The following is a 14,364-nucleotide window of genomic DNA, read 5'->3' as shown; positions in this document are numbered from 1 at the left end:
GCAGAAAAAAAACACATCTATTGTATGTATCGACATATCACTATATAAGCTTTTCATTTCAAAAAGAATCTCCTTTCGTGAAAAAGTGCAAATTAGCACGTTTTTTTCTTTGTTTGTACTGCTTAGCATTCAAATCTTAAATGGAGTCAGAACAATTTTTTTTAGAATTTTATTTATTTTTTGTTAAATTACCCCAAAGTGCGAATATGCTAATTCTTTATTTTTGAACTTTTTAATATATTTATTATTAATATATACACTACCGTTCAAAAGTTTGGGGTCACAAAATTGTTTGGGTGACCCCAAACTTTTGAACGGTAGTGTAAATAAATAAATAATAAAATATTATGAATTAAATATTATAAATTATATCTTATATTTGTATAAGATTATATGTAATCTATGAATATAAGTATACATATATATTATAAGATTTTTTACACAGAAGATTATATATAATCTATAAATAATTATCTACAGAAATATATACACTACCGTTCAAAAGTTTGGGGTCACCCAAACAATTTTGTGACCCCAAACTTTTGAACGGTAGTGTATATATGTAAAATATATATATTTTATTATATATATAATTTATATATATCTTGTATATTTATTAAATCATGCTACAAACCGCAAAATTATTTTTACAAATCGAAATCAAGTCAGCAAATTCCATACATAACTTGAAACCATTATTTTATATTCAAACCATAATTCAGTTGACAACAAAAAATATCAAAGTACACACACACACAGGGTAAATACATAAATACATTTATAGATATGACAGGTATTGCACTTTCTTGCTGGCATGGGGGAAATATCATTCTTTCGGAAGACAACAGCAGCGTGTGTGTTATAAAGTGCATGCATGTCGGTTGAGGCTTGACATGTAAATCATTTGCAAGTAAAAGATGATTTCATATCCAATACCTATAAATACTATATAATTGCAGAGAAAGAGTTTGACAATATTTTATAATATATATAATGTGTTTTTTCTGTGGTACGCAGAGAGAGATGATTATACCCGTTACTTAAGAGTAGTGGTTCTCAACCAGGGGCTCGGGGGCCCTCAGAGGGCTGTGAGCTATTGCTTGGCGGTCGCAAAATAATTGCCAGTAAATTGTTTGCTATCATTTTTAAGAATTCACTTGAAGAAAGACAGAAATAAAAGTGTAATAGTGCGAAAACAAAATATACTCAATCGTAATGTTACAACTTATGTCTTTTTTTTGTCGTTTTTGTTAAGATTCCATTTTTTCCATTTCTCGTACGCCTTTTTACCTCGGCAAAATACATCTTTGAAAGATTACAACTTTTTTCTTGGAAAATAAATCATTTGAAATTAGCGTTGTAAATATTCAATGTCTTACCTTGTTAATTCTTTATCCCAATTTTTTTTATCGTAAAAATACTACTTTATTCTTGTAACATTATAACTCTTCCTTCCGTCAAAATACGTCACTGTTTTTGATTACGTTTATTTCATGTGTTCTATGTTCTAACTTTGTTTTTTCTTCAAAATAAAAATGTGTTCCTGTAACATGCTGACGTTTCCCTTCAACATTGGCCAGCTTTCTAAATTTCCTGTTACCGTTTTTTTCCGTGTATAATGCGCCCCCATGTATAATGCGCACCCCAGATTTTAGGACAATAAATTAGTTAAATTTTGCGCATTATACATGGAAAAAAACGGTATGCCTGGTGGTCCTGTGTCATCCATCGCCGTTACAATTAGAACCGGAATCGTGACCCCCCCCCTTGGACCCAATGTTGGAAACCCCTCCCCCGTTTCAGTCGGCTGACGGCGGCACGATGGTCATGAGAGTGCGTCCGTCGAGCGGCGCGAACAACGGGTACACCTTCCCCTTGAATTTGCCCGTAAATGTATAAATGTGCGTCTTGCTTTCGGCGTTGTAGAAAGACACCTGACCGACCTCGTAGTCTAAGTAGATGCCCATCCGCCGCGGCACCAGCCCGGCAGGCAGCATGGTCTCGGGCTTGGTACAGGCGTAGAACTGGTGCATGCTGCGCCACAGGCACCAAAAACCCGTCTCGGGGTTCATGGGGAAGCGGCCGTGACGGCGGGAGTCGACGGTGGCCAGCCCCACGCGCCAGTAGCCATTTTTGGCGATGTCCACTTCCCAGTAATGGCGTCCGCGGGTGTAGCCTTCCCAAGCCAGCACGCAGGGCCAACTGTCGAAGCGCTGCGAGCTGTACGGCAGGTCGGCCTCCGACAGGCCCTCCTGGACTTGCCGATTGTCCGCGGAGAGGCTCAGCCACGGGTGGTTGGTGTTTGCGTCCAGAATTACGTCGGCTGTGACGGAGGAGAAATTCTCAGAAAAGCTGACGTGGCCAAAATATCGCCGTACCGCAAAAATATGACAAGCCGAGCACACATCCGGTGATCTTTTCTGGCCTCACCTTGTGCACCGCGGATCCAATTCCAAACTGCAAACGAGACACGCGTGAGTCCAAATTTTTCAATCTTTCATCAATCCCTTTTTGCGTGTTTGAAATCAAGAGCTACCTGAGTTGGGGATGTATCTTGACGTGCCCACTTTCCAGGCGCGCTGTTTGACCGGCAGCCATAACTGCGGGATCATCGCCTAAAAAAAAAAATCACGTCAATTGTCCCACATTGTAAATCTTTGACCTGAACCAACAACATTTTTTACAAGCGCAATAATGGCAAAGTTCAAAGTAGCGCCTTGAACGTTACAATTTGGCCCAAAACGAAAGAAGGAAATGAAACAAAACTTTGAGGGAAATTTTTATCCGGACTCCCGATATAATGGCTGGTATGGGTCCAATACCTGTTACTTCCCCGTCCTTATTTTTATGCTGAAAATAATTTTCCATTTTTTTAAAAATCATATCTGCTACGGAGTGTCCGAGTGACCCCAATCAGAAAGTGGGGGTGAGTGAGGGCAGGTGTGGCACTTTTCACTTGAAATTTGTTGAGTGCAATAAAACCAGTACTGTTTTTTTTCCATGTACAATGCGCCCCCACGTATAATACGCACCCTAAAAATGGCATGTTGATGCTGGAAAAAAGCCTGTACCCATGTATAATCCGCACCCAAATTTTGACTCCTACTTAAGTCCGTAAAATGATTTCAGAAAAAAGATCATCTTTGGGAACCACCGGATGTTATTCTGCCGGTCAGTATCACTGCGCATGCGCTAGCAAACCCGATAGCGAAGAAATGTTTCGGATTTGTGTAGGGTACATTGTGACAGCAAACGAGCAGCTGATCGAGCGAGCGTCTGATACCAGAGCATTGTGTTCGTATGGAGCGTGTTTGAAGTGAACAGCATCTGTAATGGCGGCCTCCGTATCATATCCGGATTAAAAAAAAAAAAAATTGTACCCATGTATAATGCGCACCCCAGATTTTAGGACAATAAATTAGTTAAATTTTGCGCATTATACATGGAAAAAAACGGTAATCAAGTGTTTGCTTTTCAAAACGGAAGGCCAAAACTTTGCCCGAGGGTATTTCAACGCTGCGTCACGACTGATGCGCAATAAAGGAGAAATGTGTCGGAGGTTATCGACACGGCCGCGTTTATATAAACACACCGACTTGACTGATTTATTGCCCTCTCGCACGCACACGAAGGTTGACGTTATACAACCGGCATCTTATCGGCTTTCCTTTACGACGCTGAACCCGAGCGATCCCGCCTATAATGGCTTGATGGCACCTTCCGGGCTGACCTTTTTATTTTTTTCGTTTCCTCAGGCTGCCACCATTTGCCGCGTGGTCCGCTCACCATGCAGTCTTGCTTGAGGAGCGACCAGGTGATGAACTCCAGCAGGGGCAGCAGGCTGACCAGACGCTTCTTCTTGAGGCCCAGAAGACGCAGCACTTTGCCCATCTCGTCGCTCTGCACCCCGCAGCTCTGAAGAGACCGGTCAAGCGTATTTCGATCGTGCAATGTCAAAGCCCATAGAGTAGCTAAGTGAAGTTAGCATAGCAAAATTCAAAACTACTCTCCATGAAGCTGACTTTGCTTGGGGAAGCGGTTTCTCACCTCGGAGACCGTTTGGACCTCCCGAGCCCACTCCATGACCCTCACTTGTACATCCTCATTGGCGTCAAAGTTCTTCTTGGGTTCTTGAGTCTCAGGTGCCCAGGGGTTGGCCTCCAGAACCTGAAGACGTACAAGTCGGCACGTGAGATTTGTCTTGCGGGCCTTTGCCTGTCACGCCGACCAACCTTGTCCACATGGCGTAGTTCGTCGGCCCACTCCAGGATGAGTTTATGGCTTTCCTCCAAACTACGCTCGGTGCGCGAGTGGATCTTCTCGGCCTTGCTTGACGTTCCCTCTGATTTGGATCCGTCGCTCTGGAGAAGTCAAGTCAAGTTTATTTATATAGCCCTAAATCGCAAGCCGTCTCAAATGGCTTCACATATAGAGAACAAACGGAGAACAGCAAATTATTTTTTGGTTTGTTTTTTGTCAAACTGTTGCCATTTCTTCTATTTTAATGACCGTATTTTCCGGACTATAAGGCGCACCTAAAAGCCTAACATTTTCTCAAAAGCCGACAGTGCGCCTTATATATGGACTAAATTCCTAAATCTAAACTGGCCCAAAGCATTGTGTCATGAAATCAATCATAAGTGGCCCGCTGAAGACTATGAATCACGAATCAAAAAGACTATGGATCATTATTTTGTGATTATAAAGTCATTTGTTGCATCTGAAGTTGAAATAAAAAAGATAGAATGGAGAATGATTTGATTTGGATTAAAAATCTGACATGATGCATTAATGCTGCGCCTTATATAAGGACAAAGTCTTAAAATGGGCCATTCGTTGAAGGTGCGCCTTATAGTCCGGTGCGCCTTATAGTCCGGGAAATACGGTAGTTGTCCAGTAATTCAGACAGGCAATTTCCATATATACCTTGCAAACCTGGTCCACTTGCTCCTTCCAGTATTGGATGAATTGCACGCACTCCTGCAGGCTGCGCAGGTCTTTCAGGCCGTTCTGGCGAGGCTGCTGCTGGTGCTGAAAACATACCCAGTCAACTTTGACCCGCCACAAATTAAAAAAAAAAAAAAAAAAAAAAACAGGGGTGGCCAACCGGTCAGAAACTAAGAGCCACATTTTTTGACTCTGTACTGTCCCATCCGCCCCCTTTTAAGTAATTCATTACTTCTGCCCCCCCTACATATTTCGGGGCGGCGGCCATTTTGTCACTTGGCTGTTGTAATGACGTCACACGACACAGGTGATGGTCGTTACCTGAGCAGTATGAATATTAATACCATGTTGAGACTATAGTGAGGGAGCATAATAATATAATATGTAAAAGAAACCGTTTTGACTTCCCTTTAAACGCAAATAAATATGTTGAAAGACGTAGTTGAACAAAGCGGATTCACACCTGCGAGTGTCCGGTGAGTTTTCCGCTGGTGACGGGCCAGTTGGGAGCGGAGCTGTGGGCCTGGACGTCCTCCTCGGGAAGGTTCCAGCGCAGGGCACCGATGGAGCTGCTCTGGGTGGTGCTGTAATCTTCCGCCTTCCGCAGCAGGAGGTTCTCTACAGGGGCAAGCAAAAAAAAAAAAAAAAATCAAGTGCTCAGCGTCGCGCCAGGTAGCCATCTCCATCATTTGTGCTTTTCCAAACTTACTTCTGTCCGATTTCAAAATGCTCTTCATCTCCATCAAAGTTTCTTGGTTCCTGCGAACAGCAAGCAACTAGCTGGTTAGCCAACTAGTTAGTATGTAGGTTAGGTTTTTCATTTGTATGCTACCTTGACAAAAAAAAAATAAAAAAATCGGTCGTAGTTGGTTAGCTTCTACCTTGTTAGTTCGATATTAAGCTAATTGTGTAGCTAGCTAGAGATCTTCTTAGATATCAAATGACTTTTGGAATGAATTTATTTTTAGCTATAAAGTTATTTAAGCTTACAAGAATATGCTAGTTAGATAGTCAATAATTTAGAAAGAATAAATGTTGAACAATTTCTCATACTGTCGACTACAGCATAATGACCTTTTCAAATTTTTGGGAAAAGAACAAACACAATTTTACAGCACATTCTTATTTGAATTATTATTATTTACATATTGTAACAGAGACTTCAACCAGATGGGTCAACAAGTAAGCTGAAGTAAAAAGACCCAATAAAAAAAAAACCATCAATGTGTCCTCTAAAAAAAAAAAAAAACAAAAAAAAACGGGTGACTTAATAAATGAATCTGTATTTAAGGAAACAATATCAGGTTTATTATATTTAAGTGTTTTGGTCTTAGAGGTTATACAGTCCAGTTACAGTTCTCAACTTGCCGCATATTTTGACTTGAAGTCTTTGTCAGTGTTCGCCACGACAGTTTCTGCCAGAAAGGTTTGGCGTAAAAACAAATATAAATTATAAATCTGATTAGAACACAGATGCCCCAAAAATCTGTGTCTTTATCTGTACTGCATTTCAGCACCAAATTTATCTCCGCTCTATGTGGAAAAGAGAAGAAATGATTAAAAAGAAAAAAAAATCATTTAATGTTAGGAAATAAAAATGAATGGACACCAATGACAAGAATTTATTTATTTATTAAAAAGAGACTATAATTCTCTGTAAATTAAATTGTAAAAGGTCATTTGAGGCTTACCTGTAGTCGGAGGAAGCGGAGGAGAAGGCAACCAACTGGCGGCCCCTCCGCTGCCGTCTCGTCGTTTTGATGGATGGTCCCCTGACCTTTGGACTCCTGATTAATTGGGCGGGGCGACACTTGGCTGGCTACCTTGAAGCCGCCTGCCACCCTCTCTCACACACACACACACGCACACACACGCACCTACACGTGGTCAGGAATGGTGTTTAACAGCGGCGAAAGATAATAAAGCTTCGCTTATCGCTGATTGTGACGCACAAGATGATTTTACGCTGGCTCCACTTGGCTTACGTTCCCGAGCCTTTCGGTCTCGTAACAATGTTTATGGGAACAAAAGCAAGCCATCAGGCCCCAGCCATGCTTTTCTGTTTATGGTGTTTGTCCTCATTCGGGTCACACGTGTGCTGAAGCCCATTTTAGCGAGCGCACATAGTACCTTGACAAATATCAAATCAAAAGTTTTTATTCTTTTAGCGACAGCAGAAGCCGCTTCGGTTTATAAAAGTGACTGAATGACATAGTATGTACCTTGCATTTTGAACATTTCAGTCAATGCGTAAAAAAAAAAAAATTTTGTTTCAGAATTTCTGTTTTGTTTCAGGATCTGGTCATCAGTTCCAGCTCTTGAAAAACTGCTTGAAGATGATGGTCTCCTTCCCCTGGGGCAAGATCTCCACCTGAGGCAGAAAAGCAGAGGTGAGTGGAGGATATTTTATCAGATGTTATCATTTTAGGATTTTTTTTTTTTTTTTTTTTTTTGGTGACATTACAATCTTTATTCAGAGCATCACAACTTTCTGCATAAGGTTATGATTTTTCTTTTATGGATAAATGTTACGTTTTGTGACGTGAATTTCAGATTTTTTTTCTCGAGCCGGTGACCACTTGAACATTTTTGCAAACATTTTCTTTTAAATTCTCGTTGCAACCAATGATGCAACGTTTTCAAGTAACATTACAATTTCCTCATGATTGTAGATTTTTAGATTTTTGTTTGAACAATATTTAATATTTTCAAGATTCAATTTTCTCTCGGAGCTTTTGTGTCAAATATCGAATTGTTTTTCTCATATTTCGAGAATTCTTGGTAACAAAACATCTTTCTCGTAACATGATGACCCTTTTCATTGCGATAGTTCTTCAAAACGACTTTATGTCTTCTCCCAACATTCCGACTCTTTGGCGCATTTCAATTTTTTCCCCTTGCCTTGTGCACCATGCGTACGTTTGTCATAACAATGAATTTTCCTCACGCTAGTCTTCCCATTACAAAAAAAAAATCATATGTTTTTGTGTTAAGTTATCACAACAAATATTGTATGTAGGAGGAAAATGGCGACTTTTAAGTACAGGAGGGATCCGTACTCCCAAGTCTTTTATCTGTAATCCTCCTAGTAGAGCGGGAGCGCTTTTGCCACCTCTGTGAGAAAGTGATCGTTAAAAAAAAGTAACTGCGGGAGCAAATGATAAGAAGGTGGCGCGCAATAAAAACACAAAGTGTCGCAAAAGCATGCCGCTCTGCCCCACCTGCGTTTTCATCCTGGGGTAGTTCATCTGCTCAATGAACTTGTCTGCCACCTGCAGGGCCGCCTGCTTCTCCTTGCCGTTGGCCCCGATTCCTGAAAAAGCACGATTTGTTTATCGAGATAATTTTTTATTAAAAAAAAAATATATATATATATATATATATATTACTGTGCAATAACATCCTGCTCCTCACACCTTCTTGAATTTGTCTACACTGTTTTTGCATTATTCACATGTCCTGAATGTTGTTAGTCACCTAAATGTTGAACAGAGGGTGTGTTTCTACCGAAGTCAAATTCCTTGTTTGGCACGCTCAAACATGGCGAATAAAAAACTCTTGAATCTTGAATCTTGAAATATATATATACACCGTAATTTTCCGACTATAAGTCGCACCGGAGTATAAGTCACACCAGCCATAAAATGTCCAAAAAAGTGAAGAAAAAAAACATATATATGTATATAAGTCGCTCCTGAGTATAAGTCGCCCCCCCACCCAAACTATGAGAAAAAACGCGACTTATAGTCCAAAAATTACGGTATTTGTTTTTCAGTGCAAACACATTTTTATTGTATTACTTTCCAATCGTGAAAGAGAAAATGGAAACTTTTAGTTTTGATTAAATGAACGAATCAACCAATTGAGCACTCCAGTCGTTTTAAAAACGGTGGCACCCCAGCCCTGCTCCACTTTGCGGCGCTCACCTTTCCACACGAAAATCTTGCCGTTGGCGCCGTTGTCCAGAATGAAGCAGTCGTCTCGAAGCAGCAGCTCCTTGGCAAACGGGCTCTTTGCTTCCACTTTTGTCAGCGACATGGAGCCGGTTGCGTCCGACACCTGGAAGAAGAGAAGGCGGGTGTTTTTGAAAAGGTGACCCCAAAGAGAGGGAGCATCCCGCCGGTGACCTTGTAGAGGGAGGCTACGTTGGAGGCGTCCGCTTTGCTGTCCTCCTCCGGGGTGCTTTGGGCCAGCTCGGGCTTGGCTCCCAAAACGTTCAGCATTTCCGGAGGTTCCTCTCCCTCGACGGAGTCCACGATGCGAGCTTTGCCATGTCGCTCGGCATCCCGAATGAGCGAGGCGATCTCCCGCACTTTCTGTTTCTCAAAGACGTTGGCCTGCGATCCGATCCAGGACACGATGACCTGCGGGCGGCGACGGCAACTTAAGCGGAGCGCGAGAGATTTAAACAAGCAAGATTCCGCCTCAGCGTTGACCCCAGGGATGAATCGTAGTAAATAGGTTGCCTTGCGCCATCCAGCAGCTGTCGGCCAATTGGAAAAACATCGACAGGTAAGGTGCAACTTGGTTATTCACTTCACGATGACTTTTGTCAGCCAAATATAATGTAGATTGTAGGTTTTCAATTTCAAAAGGATTTTTTGCTCTTCATTTTACATTAACAAAGCTGTAGAAAGGAACCACAGTGAATTGTAGCTAGCTTGTAGCTAACTCTAGCTAGCTTGTAGCTAACTTGCTAGCATGTGTGTGTTTTTGTTATTGTGTGTAATGGGCAACAAAACGCTTTAGTTTTTTTACAAGGTCTGCTTTTTAACTGAAGAACTTGAATCGGGACTATTTTTTTATTGAACAAATACGATCTGTTCTACCTAAGGCCAACTTTTGCCGGTCATCACCTCTCCGAGGTCCAAGATGAAGCAGTCGCCCTTGTTGAAGCTCTTCCAGGACAGCTCCACCTCCTTGGCACGGATGTTGCGTTTGCCTTTAATCTGATACAAGCGTTGTACCGCCGTCCCTGAGTTCTGAGGCCTCCTGAACCCCGACTCCACGCCTCCAACCTGCCAAGAAAAGCTCCTCTTTTAAAAAAAATTGTCCATGCGCACAATTCAGAAACATGTTAAATAAGTTTTAATTCAGTTTTTTGTATCTACATCTATCTTGTAATTATTAAAAGATTTTGCTTTATCGCATTTTCCTCCCACTGTTCAGTTATTACGTTGACAATGCGACAACATATGCTAAGTTGTCTCGTCTTCGTTTAAGATTTTTTTCCCGCCATAAAGGATCATCTCGGTCAAACTAGCCCAGGTGGCCGTAGCAGTTTAATTAGTACTTTTTATTATATCGCTAAGTTTGTTCTTAATTGCTTAGCATAGCAGCTAACGGGCAGAACCTGTATTCTTTAGCGAAATGCTAACTTTAGCATTGATTTGCAACCCTGCTACTATGTATTCAGAGTAAGATTGTCTTTGTTCAATTTATGAAAGTTTTATTTAGTAATCGAAATATATGTTTTCCGGGCAGCTGCGGATCTTTTAGCGTCGTCTAATACAGCAAAATATAAACTATCATTGAAGTTGATGGAGAATTTAGGTTATTGGTTTTCTTGAAAACCGGACCAAAATGGTCAAATAAACTGCCCGTTTGTAAAAACAATCAAAACAATGCTAATTTCCAAATAATAACCCATCCAAATAATGTCAAATGTAGCTGAGATTCCCAAAATAAATTTCCACCAAAGCAGTTGGGTGGTGATGAAGGGCTGACCTTGTAGCTGACACCTCTGGGGAAGAGCGTCATGAAGTCTGAGGACTCGTACCCCTGGACCTGCCTGTGCTGAACCGGGTCCCCCCCTAGGAAGTTGTCCAGTTGGGTGGCCAGCATGGCACACGCCACCTGCTCGTCACGTGACGACTTCTCCCCTGAATTTGAAAGGAGAGCAAACGGCGATAAGAACCCAGCGCCTCGTCGGTATCCGCCAGGCGTCAGGTCTCACCTAACCACATGTGGAGATCGGTTCCCAGTTCGCCGCGGTTCTCCAGAACCAAGTAGGCGTCGCCGTTGTAGAACACCCCCACCTCGGACGAAGGCAGCGGGACCGCTTTCATTTTCTCCACCCTCCACACCCGCAGGCCCGGCTGCCGGACCTCCGGACCGAACTGACCCGCTGCGGCCTGTAGGGGGAGCATGCTGTGCCAAAGGATACACAGTCATCTACCGAACGTAAAACATATTTTTGGACTGTGCCGACATTTCAATCTCCGCGCCGCCCCTAACCGAACGACAAGAAATACCATCAAGGGTTCTTCCCTAGACTGACGTTAGGAGAAGTGAAAGCACAACCAGAGCAGGACTTCCCTTCTGCCGCTACTTCCTTGTTTCGATTGGATGAAAAGAATATTTTGATATTGTTTCGCTTTGTTGCTTGTGCCCGTTGGATTTGGAATCTTGACCGATGAATCATGACCTCTGCTTATGTGGCGCCGCGAGATAATGAAGACACACCCTTATCGTGTTACCGCAGCGCGTCGGATAAATATTACGACATCAAGGGTGGAGTCGATTGCGTAACATTGCAGCCAAGTGGAAGTCAGCAGCTACAAGGCCACGGATCCACCGTCACAGTATCAATATTTGAACACCAAAGTCCCCCAAAAACAAAAGACACAAGTTAGAAATCTCACACGATTCACTCAACTGGATGTTGTGGCCTGGTGCCGCGCTGTCCGACTCGGGCTCCATTCGGAACGGGTTCTGGAGGGGAGTTTGTGCTCGCCTGTTCCGGGTCGGTTTTTACAGTGAGCGGGAGGTAACCGAAGCCCGTGTGCTGAAAGCCTACCTGGGGTGGAAGCGGGGGAGGACGGAGGGAGTTGGAGTAGAGTCGGGTTCCTGGATACGGATGCTTTGGGGGCAGCGGCTCAAAATGTTTACCCTTATCAACTTTGCGAGTGTTTCCCAACCTTAAGTATTCTCTGGCTTTAATTTGTCACATTTTGGGATGAAACATACTCACCTAGCGTAAATGTTGGGGTGAACCGTGTCATTTTCTTTTTTGAATTGTCCGTGCAGTTTATCCGTTTGATTCGATTTTTATTGCTTGAGAGAAGGAAATATCATTAACTGTACTCCATCCCATTTCTCGTGTTCCCGCGTTTTTTTGGTTTTTTTTTGGTGTGATTATTGGTTACCGTATTTTGCCATGTATAATGCGCAAAATTTAACTAATCTATTGTCCTAAAATCTGGGGTGCGCATTATACATGGGTACAAATTTTTTCTTTTTTTTTTTATCCGGATATAATACAGAGGCCGCCATTACAGATGCGCTTTCTTTCTTCTCTGCTGTTCACTTCAAACACGCTCCATACGAACACAATGCTCTGGTATCAGACAAGGCTTGCTCGATCACCTGCTCGTTGGCTGTCTGTCACAATGTACCCTACACAAATCCGAAACATTTCTTCGCTATCGAGTTTGCTAGCGCATGCGCAGTGATACTGACCGGCAGAATAACATCCGGTTGTTCCCAAAGATGATCTTTTTTCTGAAATCATTTTACGTTGACGGACTTAAGTAGGAGTCAAAATTTGGGTGCGTATTATACATGGGTACAGGCTTTTTTCCAGCATCGACATGCCATTTTTAGGGTGCGTATTATACATAAGGGCGCATTATACATGGAAAAAAACGGTAATTTTATTTTTGATCTCTTGTTCAAGCTGAGTATATCGCCACTGTCGACCACTAGAGGGCGCCACACTTAATCAGGGTGGAAATTTGAAAGAACAAAATCGCGTTGAAAACAATTTCACAAAGCGATGGCTGGAGGTGCGATTTGTATTGTACGTCTTTGGCTATGATTATCGATGTGAAATATACTAAGGTCAATATTATTTGAAACAAAGAATATTGTGAGATGAGAAGTCTGATAGGTTTTAGGGAGAAAAGCATTAGCACACTGTTAGTTGTCGTAAATGAAATAAAAAAAAAGGGAGTTTTTTTTAATTTATTATTGTTGGAAATCACTGCAGTCCCCCCCCCCCCGCACTCTCTTTCAGGAAGCGTGACGCTGCAGCCGAAAAAAAAATCCCCATAAAACCACTTGATCTTGATAAGCGCAGAGAAAAAAAATATATCACCAATGACAGCAACAATGAAGTAGCTGCTGCTTTGCACGGCAAAATCATTTCATCGGGGTTCTTGTCTGAACACCGAATGGGACTCAACTATGTGACCACGAGGAAATGAAGTGCAAGAATGCAAAATATTTGACAACAGTTGTCCGGAGGATCAAGGTTGAAGGCTTACCTTGAACAGAAAGTTAGTCGCGGGACCAAACAGGCAAGGAGTGGAGAAAAGAGGGCTTGTGTGTGGCTGGGTGTTTGCCAACTCCCAAACACAAATTCTTTCTTTCTCGTCACATATTTCCTGGTTGCGTCAGGCCAGCCCCCTTGTCGGTCTCTTGTCTATACAACGCTACCAATGTGATGGAATGCCCGCCGCTCACTGAAAATGGATCACATTCCATTTCAGCAAATAGTGACGACCTTCAATTTACCATTTTAATGATGACGACTTATTACCGTTTTTTCCCATGTATAATGCGCAAAATTTAACTAATTTATTGTCCTAAAATCTGGGGTGCGCATTATACATGGGTACAAAAAAAAAAGAACTTTTTTTGTTTGTTTTTTAAATCCGGATATGATACGGAGGCCGCCATTACAGATGCGCTTTCTTCTCTGCTGTTAGCTTCAAACACGCTCCATACGAACACAATGCTCTGGTATCAGACGCTCACTCGATCACCTGCTGGTTTGCTGTCACAATGTACCCTACGCAAATCCGAAACATTTCTTCGCTATCGAGTTTGCTAGCGCATGCCCAGTGATACTAACATCCGGTTGTTCCCAAAGATGATCTTTTTTCTGAAATCATTTTACATTCACGGACTTAAGTAGGAGTAAAAATTTGGGCGCGTATTATACATGGGTACAGGCTCTTTTCCAGCATCAACATGCCATTTTTAGGGTGCGTATTATACATGGGGGCGCATTATACATGGAAAAAAAACGGTAGTCAAGTGGAATACCTGTGCAGGTTCCGATTATCTTGACGTGACGCATCGTCGAACGTGTTCAAACACGCAAGATGGTGCTTACGTAATTGCCGTGCGTAATCTATCACGTTGTATTGCCAAGCGACCGTTTATGACACTTTTAGGAATGTGTAGGGAATGCACAGTATCAAAGTCCACACACCCCAAACAACCCTGATCTGATACTTCTCCGGTGTACCCATAACAAAGCACTTTGTGACTTGAAGTTTAGAAAAAAAAGTTGTAGGGGGACCATTTCTTTGCACGGAAGGCAACAGCGTCCTCTTGTGTAAAGTCTGTGTAACTACTGTTACGCGGAATTGTTACACGTGGTTTCTTGGGAGCTAATTAGCTCATGCT

General features: G+C 42.3%; 2 protein-coding genes across 2 annotated transcripts; both read right to left on the bottom strand.

Annotated features, from left to right (window-relative positions):
• Nucleotides 1-682: 682 nt before the first annotated feature.
• si:dkey-219e21.2 (nuclear factor 7, ovary) lies at nucleotides 683-6,940 on the bottom strand. Its single transcript, XM_061281002.1, has 10 exons — nucleotides 6,639-6,940; nucleotides 5,657-5,706; nucleotides 5,411-5,565; nucleotides 4,927-5,031; nucleotides 4,233-4,361; nucleotides 4,048-4,167; nucleotides 3,787-3,915; nucleotides 2,537-2,615; nucleotides 2,431-2,457; nucleotides 683-2,323 (listed from the first exon to the last, which is right to left on the bottom strand). Exons 2-10 carry the CDS (start codon nucleotides 5,688-5,690, stop codon nucleotides 1,800-1,802), a joined length of 1,302 nt encoding a protein of 433 aa, XP_061136986.1. The 5' UTR covers nucleotides 5,691-5,706; nucleotides 6,639-6,940; the 3' UTR covers nucleotides 683-1,799.
• Nucleotides 6,941-7,088: 148 nt separating this feature from the next.
• Nucleotides 7,089-13,375, bottom strand: capgb (capping protein (actin filament), gelsolin-like b). Its single transcript, XM_061281055.1, has 8 exons — nucleotides 13,215-13,375; nucleotides 10,904-11,097; nucleotides 10,675-10,829; nucleotides 9,804-9,965; nucleotides 9,075-9,311; nucleotides 8,874-9,006; nucleotides 8,169-8,260; nucleotides 7,089-7,318 (listed from the first exon to the last, which is right to left on the bottom strand). The coding sequence occupies exons 2-8, from the start codon at nucleotides 11,094-11,096 to the stop codon at nucleotides 7,253-7,255; spliced, it is 1,038 nt and encodes a 345-aa protein (XP_061137039.1). The 5' UTR covers nucleotide 11,097; nucleotides 13,215-13,375; the 3' UTR covers nucleotides 7,089-7,252.
• Nucleotides 13,376-14,364: the final 989 nt, after the last annotated feature.

Source organism: Syngnathus typhle, linkage group LG1, assembly GCF_033458585.1.
Source record: "Syngnathus typhle isolate RoL2023-S1 ecotype Sweden linkage group LG1, RoL_Styp_1.0, whole genome shotgun sequence".
NCBI lineage: Eukaryota > Metazoa > Chordata > Actinopteri > Syngnathiformes > Syngnathidae > Syngnathus > Syngnathus typhle.
The sequence above is the reverse complement of the archived record's forward strand: the minus strand, read 5'-3'. Positions and strand labels throughout refer to the sequence as shown.